This window comes from Pleurodeles waltl, chromosome 2_2 (assembly GCF_031143425.1).
Source record: "Pleurodeles waltl isolate 20211129_DDA chromosome 2_2, aPleWal1.hap1.20221129, whole genome shotgun sequence".
In the NCBI taxonomy this organism is placed as follows: domain Eukaryota; kingdom Metazoa; phylum Chordata; class Amphibia; order Caudata; family Salamandridae; genus Pleurodeles; species Pleurodeles waltl.
Genome location: NC_090439.1, coordinates 1,103,225,260 through 1,103,239,780, shown reverse-complemented (window position 1 = coordinate 1,103,239,780; position 14,521 = coordinate 1,103,225,260). Strand labels below are relative to the sequence as shown.

The window sequence follows — 14,521 nt, the reverse complement described above, 5'->3', positions numbered from 1 at the left end:
AGTATACATGCAATTGAAATGATTCAAAGGTCCTAATGTACTTACCTGCAATACCTTTCAAACAAGATATTACATGTTAAATTTGAACCTGTGGTTCTTAAAATAAACTAAGAAAAGATATTTTTCTATAACAAAACCTATTGGCTGGATTTGTCTCTGAGTGTGTGTACCTCATTTATTGTCTATGTGTATGTACAACAAATGCTTAACACTACTCCTTGGATAAGCCTACTGCTCGACCACACTACCACAAAATAGAGCATTAGTATTATCTATTTTTACCACTATTTTACCTCTAAGGGGAACCCTTGGACTCTGTGCATGCTATTCCTTACTTTGAAATAGCACATACAGAGCCAACTTCCTACAGCTGGCACAGACCAGTCAGTCCTGCACTGAAGAATTGGGTAAAATACAGGGGGCATCTCTAAGATGCCCTCTGTGTGCATTTTTTTAATAAATCCAACACTGGCATCAGTGTGGGTTTATTATTCTGAGAAGTTTGATACTAAACTTCCCAGTATTCAGTGTAGCCATTATGGAGCTGTGGAGTTCGTTTTTGACAGACTCCCAGACCATATACTCTTATGGCTACCCTGCACTTACAGAGTCTAAGGTTTTGCTTAGACACTGTATGGGCATAGTGCTCATGCACCTATGCCCTCACCTGTGGTATAGTGCACTCTGCCTTAGGGCTGTAAGTCCTGCTAGAGGGTGACTTACCTATGCCACAGGCAGTGTGAGGTTGGCATGGCACCCTGAGGGGAGTGCCATGTCGACTTAGTCATTTTCTCCCCATCAGCACACACAAGCTGGCAAGCAGTGTGTATGTGCTGAGTGAGGGGTGGCATAAGACATGCTGCAGCCCTTAGAGACTTTCCCTGGCATCAGGGCCCTTGGTACCAGGGGTACCAGTTACAAGGGACTTACCTGGGTGACAGGGTTGTGCCAATTGTGAAGACAATGGTACATTTTAGGTGAAAGAACACCGGTGCTGGGGGCTGGTTAGCAGGGTCCCAGCACACTTCTCAGTCAAGTCAGTATCAGGCAAAAAGTGGGGGGTAACTGCAACAGGGAGCCATTTCCTTACAATAGGCTATTGGTCCCAATACTGTGTGTTATTTCAGCTCTCCTTCTCAGCAATACTGTCCATTATTCCAGATCCACTCCTGGTTTGCCCACTTTAACTCTGTGTAAAGAGTGTGGCTTTTGGACATCTTATTGTCCCTGATTAATCAAAGCTTGTCACAATATTGCATATTCTCACTATCACAACCCTATGTTTAGTTTGGCTGCAAGGCTGTCTGCAGACCTTTAGCTACCATTTTTAAAAGGACAGGAAGGGTGGGCTCTGGCTCCGTCAAGAGAGGTAGGTCTGTTTTACATCATGCTACTGGCTGCATGGTGTACTGTTCCATCGTCTATATGAAGTGCTTCCACTGCAAGCACGGCTGCATGTTTTACATCTCAGAGGCTCAAAAGTACACAGAATCATTACACGTTACATTCTTTTACATCCATGCAATGTATACAGAAAGTGTTCCACTTTCGTTTTTTTCTTCACTGCAGCAGGCTTTTGTTTAATAAAATGGTTAGTACTCGCATTTTGCTTCCTCGCACATTACATATATCCCTTAACACAAGCTTCGGCAAAGTCAACAGGTCTTGCTTTCATCTGGCAAGACAGCCATGCACAAATGCTGAATGCATACTTTCGTACATTAAAGACAGACGTGCAGGGTGGGGGGTGAGGGGTATTGCAGGTTCCTCGTTCGCTATCATCAGGTCACGTTTAAATTCCAAACTACCAACATACCAGCAGTGTCTGAGCTGCAATTCTATTCGCCAAGTCGCTGGTCATGCCCATTTTGATAGCTCCGTCCATTAGTGCTTCAGCAAATGTGTAAACCTGAGGGATGGAAGAGAAGACAATTGCACACCAGTACAGTCCAATGTTTGCAGTAAATATGTCGAAATGCAGATTACACAATGTCAATGACAGGAAAATTGGGTTAGGCTCTCTTGAAATAGGACAGTTTTTCCATGGTTGCACGTTATTATAGAAAGTGTTGTCTGAGTAAATCTCAGACACACCATTTAATGTGATGAATTGTAGAAGAAACTTCGTATTTATCAGCTGTGAATGGGTGGTATTGGGCAGGATGTTTAATGTTCATGGACGGCAATTCAGCTATGAAAAGATTGGCGGAAGTGATGTCGTGCACCATTTGAGCACTCCCCACTCTGCTCCAGATGCCATCACAGGGCTGAAATCTCCTCTGCCCCCTCAATAGCTTATTTGCTGTTGATAGGCTAGTTTAAAGGCAGGCATTGGCAACAACAGGAAGTAAACACGGCAATTACTGCCCGTTACATTCCTGTTCCCATCGCTGGCTTCATTGCCCCACCCCTACAAGACTAGGGGTAGCAGTAGTCACCCCGGAGCCCCCCTCTGACATTCACCAAGAGAAACAGACAGAGAAAGAGAGAAACAGAGCGAGTGCTTTGTGGAAAGCAGGAATCCGAGAGGGTCTGGAGGTAAGTAGAGTACTGGCGGAGCTGGGAAGTAGACGGTAAGGAATCAAAGTGTGTATCGGGAGGTGGCATAAGCTCTGGGTGACAGAAGAAGCCAGGGGGGCCTTCCATTGCAACAATCCATGTGCAATATGCAGTGAAGCCAAAATAACTGTGCTGGTTGCATCACGCTGACAACTATAACCCAAAATGACATATTTGCAGCTGCAGAAGAACGCCACAGACTTATCAGTTGCAAACGTCCCAAGCATTTCACTATTCATTTGCTTTCTTGAGGTCCACTGATCAATGTATGAGGACAAGGTAAGCGTTTGTACCCCCTTATGGCTGCTGCACTCATTCTTACCATGTTGGCAAACTGTCATTTGGACACCTCTTGCCCTAGCATTGCAGCCACATCCGCACCTCCTGCTGAAAGCGGCTTGCTGGTTGCCTACATTTACATTACCCTAGAACAGGACTGCTCTTTGTCCCAATAAACCCAGAATGGCAAATACTGAAGGGCCTTCACACTCAAGTGCTAACTTTACAGCCTCACAGTATATTGTACCCACACAAACTCTTTAGAGACATGACTTGCTTGCATGCCTGAAAAATAGCAAGGGTGGAACAAACAGTGCTGTGATAAGTGGGCAACATTTAGAAGGCAAACATATCTGTCCACTTTTAGGGAAATGGCCAGGTCACATAAAACATTCGAAAGCTAAGAAAAGGAATGGGGCAGATCTTTTCCAGCATTGCAAGAAAACCCTAACAAGATCCTAGGAAAGGCCACTTGAGTATTCGACAAAAATAACCGTGCTTTAAGCTGGAGGCGGAAAATGGAACAGAGGATGAAACATACAAGTAGAGAAATGAGGCAAGTGGAGAAAGCCATGTGCTGAGAACAACTTAACACCTATTGCTTAATGCTTTCCAATACTTCCAGACCAAAAAAATATCTGGAATAAGTTCACTCTGTAGCTTTTAAAAGCAGACCACTATCCAACAATAACTGTGGGCCGAAAAGTAAGGCAACTGAATGTTTCTGGTACCAGATATATCATGTCTTATTATGTATATTTATTACTGCCATTGCTTAAGAGAAGCTTCCATGATATATCTATCTATCTATATGGAAAATATCACTTACCCAGTGTACATCTGTTCGAGGCATGTAGTGCTGCAGATTCCCATGCTATGCATAGCTCTTCCAACATCTAGTCCTGGGCTCGGAGTGTTACAAGTTGTTTTTCTTCGAAGAAGTATTTTCAGAGTCACAGGATAGAGTGGCTCCAACTCTCAGTTCCATTGCGCATGGGCATTGACTTCATTGTTAGATTGTTTTTCCGCAGAGGGTGAAGGAAGGAGTGATAAAGTATAGAAATACAAAGAGATGTCCATGCAAATGTAAATGTATATACATATGTATAAATGTACAAACTTAAACGACTACAGGCTTCCGGGGATGAGGGAGGGTGCATGTGAATGTGCAGCACTACATGCCACGAACAGTTGTACACTGGGTAAGTGACATTTTCCATTCGATGGCATCTGTAGCTGCAGATACACATGCTATGCATAGACTACAAAGCAGTTAATCCTCCCAAAAGCGGTGGCTAGCCTGTAGGAGTTGAAGTTGTTTGAAATAAGGTTTTTAAGACAGCCTGGCCTACAGTGGCTTGTTGCTGTGAGAACACATCAAGACAGTAGTGTTTTGTAAATGTATGATGGGTTGACCATTTAGCTGCTTTACATATATCAACCATTGGTATGTTACCTAAAAAAAAGCCACTGACACCTTTCTTTCATGTAGAATGTGCTTTAGGAGTGATCAAAAGTTGTCTCTTTGCTTTGATATAACATGTTTGTATACATCTAACAATCCATCTTGCTAAAGCTTGTTTCGATATAGGATTGCCTGTATGTGGTTGTTGGAAAGCAACGAAAAGTTGCTTTGTTTTCCTAAAAACTTTAGTTCTGTCTATGGAGTACATAAGAGCTCTTGAGATCTAGGGTATGAAGAATTCTTTCTGCCACAGAATCTGGCTGTGGAAAGAAGACTGGCAATTCCACTGTTTGATTGATGTGAAATGGAGATACTACCTTTAGTAGAAATGTTGGATTTGTTCTTGGTACAACTATGTTTGTGCACCAGGAAAAAAGGTTCTTCAAGAGTGAATGCTTGTATTTCACTAACTCTTCTTAAAGAAGTAATAGCCACAAGGAAGGCGACCTTCCATGTTAAAAAATTGAATTTGACAAGAATGCATGGGTTCAAAAGGTGGTCCCATGAGTCTGGTAAGTACAATATTTAAGTTCCACGATGGAACAGCTGGTGTTCTGGGTGGAATAATGAGTTTTAATTCTTCCATGAAGGCTTTGATAACAGGAACTCTAAATAGAGAAGTATGTTGATTAGTCTGTAAGTATGCAGATATTGCAGTAAGGTGCATCTTGATGGATGAGAAAGCCAAATTTGATTTGTACAAACGAAGTAAATAGCATACAATATCTTGTGTAGATGTTGTAAGTGGATCTATGCTCTTAGATTGACAATAATAGACAAATCTTTTCCACTTGTTTGCGTAGCACTGTCTAGTAGTAGGTTTACATGCCTGTTTAATTACTTCCATACATTCTGATGGAAGATTTAAATAACCAAATTCTATGACCTCAGGAGCCAAATCGCTAGATTGAGAGCATTGGGGTTTGGATGCCTGATTTGACCTTTGTTTTGTGTTAACAAATCTGGTCTGTTTGGGAGTTTGGAGTGAGGTACTACAGATAAGTCTAGTAGTGTTGTGTACCAAGGCTGGCGTGCCCTTGTTGGTGCTATGAGTATCATGTTGAGTGACGTTTGACATAATTTGTTGACTAAAAAGGGAAGGATGGGGAAAAGCGTAAGCAAATATCCCAGACCAACTGATCCATAGAGCATTGCCCTTGGATAGGGGATGTGGGTGTCTGGATGCGAAGTTGTGGCATTATGCGTTTTCGCTTGCTGCGAATAGATCTATATCTGGTGTTCCCCACTTTTGAAAGTACCTTTGAAGTACTTGGGAGTGAATCTCCCATTCGTGTGTCTGTTGGTGATTTCTGCTGAGGAGATCTGCCAACTGATTGTCTATCCCTGGAACATATTGTGCTAGTAAATGAATTTGATTGTGAATGAAAATGTCACTTACCCAGTGTACATCTGTTCGTGGCATCAGTCGCAGTAGATTCGCATGTTTTGCAATAGCTCGCCATCTGGTGTTGGGCCGGAGTGTTACAAGTTGTTTTTCTTCGAAGAAGTCTTTCGAGTCACGGGACCGAGTGACTCCTCCTTTTGTCTCCATTGCGCATGGGCGTCGACTCCATCTTCGATTGTTTTTCCCCGCAGAGGGTGAGGTAGGAGTTGAATTGTAGTAATAGTGCCCATGCAATGGAGTGACTAAGTATGCACCTATTTAAGGTTGAGATGATACATATATAAATAGTTGAAGGTAACTTCCAAACTGCTACAGGCTCCCGGGGAGGCGGGTGGGCACATGCGAATCTACTGCGACTGATGCCACGAACAGATGTACACTGGGTAAGTGACATTTTCAGTTCGATGGCATCTGTCGCTGTAGATACGCATGTTTTGCATAGACTAGTAAGCAGTTATCTCCCCAAAAGCGGTGGATCAGCCTGTAGGAGTGGAAGTAGTCTGAAATAATGTTCTTAATACGGCTTGACCTACTGTGGCTTGTTGTGCGGATAACACGTCTACACAGTAGTGCTTGGTGAATGTGTGAGGCGTAGACCATGTGGCTGCCTTACATATTTCTTGCATTGGGATGTTTCCTAGAAAGGCCATGGTAGCACCTTTCTTTCTGGTTGAGTGTGCCCTTGGTGTAATGGGCAGCTGTCGTTTAGCTTTAAGGTAGCAGATTTGGATGCATTTAACTATCCATCTGGCTATACCTTGTTTTGATATTGGGTTTCCTGCATGAGGTTTTTGAAATGCAATAAATAGTTGTTTAGTCTTTCTGATGTTTTTTGTTCTGTCAATGTAATACATCAATGCTCTTTTGACATCTAATGTATGTAGTGCCCTTTCAGCTACGGTATCTGGCTGTGGAAAGAACACTGGAAGTTCCACTGTTTGATTTAGATGGAACGGTGAAATAACCTTTGGCAAAAATTTAGGATTGGTCCTTAGGACGACCTTATTCTTGTGTAGTTGTATAAAAGGTTCCTGTATTGTAAATGCCTGAATCTCGCTTACTCTTCTTAGGGAAGTAATGGCGATGAGAAATGCCACCTTCCAGGTTAGGAACTGTATTTCGCAGGAGTGCATGGGTTCAAAAGGTGGGCCCATAAGTCTAGTTAGGACAACATTTAGGTTCCATGAAGGAACAGGTGGTGTTATTGGTGGTATAATTCTCCTAAGGCCCTCCATGAATGCTTTAATGACTGGTATTTTATATAGGGAAGTTGAATAGGTAGTCTGCAGGTATGCAGATATTGCTGCAAGGTGTATTTTAATGGAAGAGAAAGCCAGGTTAGCTTTTTGTAAGTGAAGCAAGTAACCCACTACATGTTCTGGAGTTGTGTGTAATGGTTGTATTTGATTAATATGGCAGTAGCAAACAAACCTCTTCCATTTACTTGCATAGCAGTGCCTGGTGGATGGCCTTCTGGCTTGTTTTATGACTTCCATACATTCTTGGGTAAGTTGTAAGTGCCCGAATTCTAGGATTTCAGGAGCCAGATTGCTAGATTCAGCGATGCTGGATCTGGGTGTCTGATCTTTTGGTTGTGCTGTGTCAACAGATCTGGCCTGTTGGGCAATTTGATGCAGGGTACTACTGATAGGTCTAGCAGCGTTGTGTACCAGGGTTGCCTTGCCCAAGTTGGTGCTATTAATATGAGTTTGTTTTGACTGAGTTTGTTTACCAGGTAAGGAAGGAGAGGGAGAGGAGGAAAAGCGTAAGCAAATATCCCTGACCAGTTCATCCATAGGGCATTGCCTTGGGACTGTTTGTGTGGGTATCTGGATGCGAAGTTTTGGCATTTTGCGTTCTCCTTTGTCGCAAACAAGTCTATCTGAGGTGTTCCCCAGAGTTTGAAATAAGTGTTCAGAATTTGGGGGTGAATTTCCCATTCGTGGACCTGTTGGTGATCGAGAGAGATTGTCTGCGAGTTGATTTTGGATCCCTGGTATAAATTGTGCTATTAGGCGAATTTGGTTGTGAATTGCCCAACGCCAAATCTTTTGTGCTAGCAGGCTTAACTGCGTGGAGTGCGTCCCCCCTTGCTTGTTTAGATAATACATTGTTGTCATGTTGTCTGTTTTGACGAGAATGTATTTGTGAACTATTATTGGTTGGAAAGCTTTTAGTGCTTGAAAAACTGCTAGAAGTTCTAGGTGATTTATATGCAGTTTTGTTTGATGTACGTTCCATTGTCCTTGTATTCTGTGTTGATCGAGGTGTGCTCCCCACCCTGTCATGGAAGCATCTGTTGTTATTACGTATTGTGGCACTGGGTCTTGGAAAGGCCGCCCTTTGTTTAAATTTATGTTGTTCCACCACAGAAGCGAGAGGTAAGTTTGGCGGTCTATTAACACCAGATCTAGAAGGTGACCCTGTGCTTGTGACCATTGTGATGCTAGGCACTGTTGTAAGGGCCTCATGTGCAGTCTTGCATTTGGGACAATGGCTATGCATGAAGACATCATGCCTAGGAGTTGTAGTATCATCTTTGCTTGTATCCTTTGTGTTGGATACATGCGTTGTATGATGGTGTTGAAATTTTGAATTCTTTGTGGACTTGGAGTGGCTACTCCTTTTGATGTGTCTATTATGGCTCCCAGGTATTGTTGTACCTTGCGCGGCAGAATTTTGGATTTTGTGAAATTGACGGTGAACCCTAGTTTGAAGAGGGTTTGTATGATATGATTTGTGTGATTTGAGCACTCTATTAACGAATGGGCCTTGATTAGCCAGTCGTCTAGATATGGGAACACATGTATTTGCTGCCTTCTTATGTGTGCAGCGACCACCGCTAGACATTTGGTAAAGACTCTTGGTGCTGTTGTTAATCCGAAAGGCAGTACCTTGAATTGGTAATGTATTCCCTTGAATACAAACCTTAGGTATTTCCTGTGCGATGGGTGTATTGGTATATGGAAATAAGCATCCTTGAGGTCTAAAGTTGCCATGTAGTCGTGTAGTTTTAGCAATGGCAATACTTCTTGTAGTGTGACCATGTGAAAGTGGTCTGATTTGATGAAAGTGTTCACTACTCTGAGGTCTAGGATTGGTCTCAGCGTTTTGTCCTTCTTTGGTATCAGAAAGTACAGTGAGTAAACTCCTGTGTTTATTTGTGTGTTTGGCACTAATTCGATTGCATTCTTTTGCAATAGTGCCTGCACTTCTATCTCCAGGAGATTGGAATGGTGTGTTGTCAAATTTTGTGCTTTTGGTGGTATGTTTGGAGGGAATTGTAGAAATTGTATGCAATAACCATGTTGGATAATTGCTAGAACCCAAGTGTCTGTAGTGATTTCCTCCCATGCTTTGTAATAATGACTTATTCTTCCCCCCACTGGTGTTGTGTGGAGGGGGTGAGTGACATGTGAGTCACTGTTTAGTAGTAGGGGTTTTGGGGCTCTGAAATCTTCCTCTATTCCTAGGGAATTGCCCTCCTCTATATTGTCCCCGAAAACCTTCTCTATACTGTCCCTGGTAACTGGACGGTGTTGCTTGTGAGGTGCTGGCTTGTGTGCTCTGACCCCGAAACCCCCCTCGAAAGGGTGTTTTACGGAATGTGCTGTAATTGCCTCTGCTCTGCGGGGAGTAGAGTGCGCCCATGGCTTTGGCAGTGTCCGTATCTTTTTTGAGTTTCTCAATCGCTGTGTCCACTTCTGGACCGAACAGTTCTTTTTCGTTAAAAAGCATATTGAGAACTGCTTGTTGAATCTCTGGTTTAAATCCAGACGTTCGGAGCCATGCATGCCTTCTGATAGTTACAGATGTATTAATTGTCCGTGCAGCTGTATCTGCAGCGTCCATGGAGGAGCGGATCTGGTTGTTGGAAATGGTCTGTCCCTCCTCAACCACTTGTTTTGCCCTATTTTGTAAGTCCTTGGGCAGATGTTCAATGAGATGTTGCATCTCGTCCCAGTGGGCTCTGTCATAGCGCGCAAGTAGTGCCTGGGAGTTCGCGATGCGCCACTGGTTTGCAGCTTGTGCTGCGACTCTCTTACCAGCTGCATCGAACTTGCGGCTTTCTTTATCTGGGGGTGGTGCATCTCCAGATGTGTGGGAGTTGGCCCTTTTCCTAGCTGCTCCTACAACGACAGAGTCTGGTGGCAGCTGTGTAGTGATGAAAACCGGGTCTGTAGGAGGCGCCTTATACTTTTTTTCCACCCTTGGTGTGATAGCCCTACTTTTGACCGGCTCCTTAAAGATGTCTTTTGCGTGCCGGAGCATACCAGGGAGCATAGGCAGGCTTTGGTATGAGCTGTGGGTGGAGGAGAGTGTGTTGAATAAAAAATCATCCTCGACCTGTTCTGAGTGGAGGCTTACGTTGTGAAATTGTGCTGCTCTAGCCACCACTTGAGAATACGCGGTGCTGTCCTCTGGTGGAGATGGCTTCGTAGGGTATGCCTCCGGACTGTTATCTGACACTGGGGCGTCGTATAGGTCCCATGCGTCTTGATCTTGGTCACCCTGGCTTATGGTGGTGTGAGCTGGGGAGTGTGATGGAGTTTGTGCTGGTGAGACGTTAATCACGGGCGGAGGAGAGGGTGGTGGGGTAACTCTTTTCACCACTTTTGGTTGTGGTGTCTGTTCAGTTTGGAACTCCAACCTTCTCTTTCTTCTAATGGGGGGAAGGGTGCTTATTTTTCCTGTCCCCTGCTGTATGAAAATACGCTTTTGCGTATGGTCTACATCAGTTGATTGTAGCTCTTCCTCAAACCTATGCTTTTGCATTTGGGAGGTTAGCGAGTGCTCTTCTGTATAAGAGCCTGAAGCTGGGTCGCTTGCAGTTTGTTTCGGCACCGAAACCCTGTCTGCGTGTTTTTTCGGCTCCGAGGTGACTTTTCTCTTTTTCGGGGCCGAAACCTCTCGGCGTCGATCTTCTTCGGTGCCGCTGTCTCGGCGTCGAGCCGTGTCCACACCGGCATCTCGGTGTCGAGGCTTGTCTCCAGCACTTTCTCGGTACCGAGAAGGCTGCGTGCCGGTGTCTCGACCGGAGTCGGACGATCTCGGCACTGTTTGGGCCTTTTTCGGTGCCGACGGTCGGTCACCGAATTTATGGGTGGAGCCATGGCCTGATGGCAGTGGCGTCCCCTGGGCCTTGTAAATCTTCCTCTGTGTGGTTTTCGACGTCTTACTCACGGTTTGTGTATCGTCGAATCCTTCGGAGTCCGATTCTTGGATCGAGAAGGTACCTTCCTCTTCTTGTTCCTCGAACTCTCAGTGGGCTGTCGGCGCGGACGCCATCTGAAGTCTTCTGGCTCGACGGTCTCGGAGTGTTTTTCGGGACCGGAACGCACGACAGGCCTCGCAGGTGTCTTCACTGTGCTCAGGTGACAGGCACAGGTTACAGACCAAGTGTTGGTCTGTATAGGGGTATTTATTGTGGCATTTGGGGCAGAAACGGAACGGGGTCCGTTCCATCGGCGTTCTTCAGCACGCGGTCGGGCCGACCAGGCCCCGACGGGGGATCGAAAAACTACCCCGAAGGGCACCGGAGCTCTTCGATCTTCGATGCGGTGTTGAATCTAACTACGCCGATCCCGAACGCAACAATACCGACGAAAATCTTCTGAAATTAGCTATCTTTCCGTTCCGAAACTCGGAGCGACAGGAACACGTCCGAACCCGATGGCGGAAAAAAAACAATCGAAGATGGAGTCGACGCCCATGCGCAATGGAGACAAAAGGAGGAGTCACTCGGTCCCGTGACTCGAAAGACTTCTTCGAAGAAAAACAACTTGTAACACTCCGGCCCAACACCAGATGGCGAGCTATTGCAAAACATGCGTATCTACAGTGACAGATGCCATCGAACTTGCCATTTCAAAATTGTTTGGGCTACAAAGGACGGCAGAGATGAATGTGTCCCTCCCTGTTTGTTGAGATAATACACGGTTGTCATGTTGTCGGTTTTTATGAGAACATTTTTTCTGTTTGAGAAGAGGTTGAAACGCTTTTAGGGCAAGGAACACAGCTAATAATTCCAATTGGTTTATGTGTAGCTGCTTCTGTTTGGCATCCCATTGCCCTTGAATGGTCCGATTGTTTAGCTGAGCTCCCCAACTGATCATTGATGAGTCTGTTGTGATTATGGTCTGAGGCACAGGGTCTTGAAATGACCACCCTTCATTAGATTGCTGCGATTCCACCATGGAACGGACATATGTGTATGGCGGTCCAGCAACACTAGATCTTGAAGTTCACTGTGTGCTTGTGACCATTGTTGTGCAAGGCACTGTTGGAAGGGCCTCTATGCAAGATGCCATCATTCCTAGAATCTTCATGATAAATCTTACAGTGTATTGTTGATTTGGCTGTATGAGTGGTATTACATTTTGGAAAGCTTGTATCCTTTGTATATTTGGATACACTAAAGCTAGTTGAGTATTTAGGATAGCACCTAGGTACGGTTGTACTTGTGCAGATTGAAGGTGTGATTTTTGGTAGTTTAGAGAGAACCCTAGTGTGTGCAGAGTTTCCATCTCATAACGAGTGTTTTTGGCATTGTGTAAGATTGCTTGATTTTATTAGTCAATCATCTACATAAGGAAAGACATGGATGTGTTGTCTTCTTAAGTAAGCCGCTACTACTGCTAGACACTTTGTAAACACACTTGGAGCTGTTATACCGAATGGCAACACGTTGAACTAGTAGCGTTTTCCTGCTATGACAAACCGGAGGTATTTTCTGTGAGGTGGGTGAATGGGTATGTGGAAATACGCATCTTTGAGATCTAGAGCAGTCATAAAGTCTTGTTTTTGCAGTAGTGGACTAACATCTTGCAGAGTTACCACGTGAAAATGTTATGACAAGATGTATAGATTGAGGGGTCTGAGGTCTAATATGGCCCTGAGGGTGCCATCTTTTTGGGGGATTAGGAAGTATAGTGAGTAAACTCCTGTTCCTTGTTGAGACGGTAGAACTAATTCTATTACTTGCTTTAACAGTAGGGATTGTACTTCTTGTAACAGAATTTTATGTTTGGGAGACAACCTATGATATCTTGGTGGAATGTTTGGAGGGGTGGATATCAATTCTAGGCAATAGCCATTGCGGATAATTGATAATACCCAGTTGTCTGTGGTGATATTTTGCCAATGAGAGTGGAATTGCTGTAGTCTTCCCCCCACAGGAGATGTGTGGATTGGAGGGAGGAAAGGAAGTCACTGCTTAGGTTGTGTTGTTGTTTGTTTAGAGGTTTGGAATTTACCTCTATTTCTGAAGTATTGCCCTCTATAGGATCCTCTAAACCCACCTCGTTGATACTGGGTTTGTTGTGGTTGCTTTGTTTGGGAGGTGGAAGCTTCTGATGATTGTGGCTTAAAACCTCCTCGAAACTGTGGCCTGCGAAATGAACCTCTATATGGGGTGGTGTATGAAGCGCCCCTTGCTTTCGCAGTATCGGAGACCTTCCTCAGTTTTTCAACAGTAGTGTCCAGGTCTGGGCCAAAGAGGTGCTTTTTATCAAAAGGCACATTAAGTACTGCCTGTTGAATTTCTGGTTTAAAGCCAGGGGAGCGCAGCCATGCATGTCTTCTGATTGTGATGGCAGTGTTTATGCTCCTTGCAGCTGTATCAGCAGCATCAAGGGCAGATCTTATCTGATTATTGCTAATCACTTGGCTCTTCTACTACTTGCTGTGCCCTCTTCTGGTGCTCTTTTGGGAGATGCTGTATAATATCCTGCATTTCATCGCAACGGGCCCTATCATATCTGGCTAGAAGTGCCTGAGAATTTGCAATTCTCCAGTGATTTGCTGCCTGTGTAGCAACGCTCTTTCCTGCTGCGTCAAATTTCCTGCTCTCCTTATCAGGAGGAGGTGCATCTCCTGATGACTGGCTATTTGCCCTCTTTCTTGCTGCACTGTCTACCGCCGAGTCTGGAGGGACCTGGTGAGTAATGTAATCTGGGTCAGAAGGTGCAGGCTTATACTTTATCAATTCTAGGGGTGATAATCCTAGCATTTGCAGGCTCGCTAAAAGTTTGGTCTGCGTGTTTAACCATGCCTGGTAACACTGGGAGACACTGGTACCTGGAATGTGTAGAAGATAGTGTATTAAATAGGAAATCTTCTTCCAATGGCTCAGAATGCATGGTTACCCCATGATAAGCTGCTGCCCTGGCTATGACTTGGCTGCATGCAGTGGTATCTCCTAGAGGAGAAGGTTTTGATGGGTAAATGTCTGGGTCATTATCTGGGATGGGATCAAGGTCATAGAGATCCCATGGGTCTGCTGTACCTCCCTGTGAATATAACAAATGTGTTGGAGAAGGCATTGGTGGTGGGCTGCTGTGAGGTGAGAAAGATAATTGTGGAGAATGAGGAGGAGAAGTATGAAGAGGTAGTGGCTTCTTTTGTTTTTGCACCTTCGCTGGTGGCTGTATAGAGTCCAGTTCCTCTTGGAAAGCCAGCTTTCTTTTTGTTTTTAAAAGGAGGTGCAGTGATAATTCTTCCTGTCTCCTTATGGATATGTATTCTGGATTGTCTCTCATCCATAATTTGTAAAATTGGTTCAATGTCAGTCTCTTCCTCAGAGATCTTCTGAGATTCTCTCAATTTTTTTGAAAGCCCTTTTTCCTCTGTATATGAGGATTTTTTCGGCTCCGAAGTGTGTTTTTACGGTCCTGAAAAGGTAGTGGAAGGTCTCAGCTCGGAAGCGGATTGCCGAATTTTCGACTCCGAAGGATGGGCTTTTTTTTACTGGAGTCCGAAACGGTGCCTTTAACGGATTTACTAGACTCCGAAGTAGATGGAGGAGTGGCCTT

The 14,521-nt window shown here is 44.5% G+C and overlaps 1 protein-coding gene across 2 annotated transcripts in view; it reads right to left on the bottom strand.

Moving 5' to 3' along the window:
* PYCR3 (pyrroline-5-carboxylate reductase 3) overlaps window positions 1-14,521 on the bottom strand; it is a 69,414-nt gene that overhangs the window by 21,111 nt on the left and 33,782 nt on the right. For both annotated transcript variants that reach the window (XM_069220881.1, XM_069220880.1), the window contains one exon: window positions 1,817-1,909. In XM_069220881.1, coding sequence (XP_069076982.1) covers window positions 1,817-1,909 — 93 coding nt within the window. The remainder of the gene's footprint in view (window positions 1-1,816; window positions 1,910-14,521) is intronic.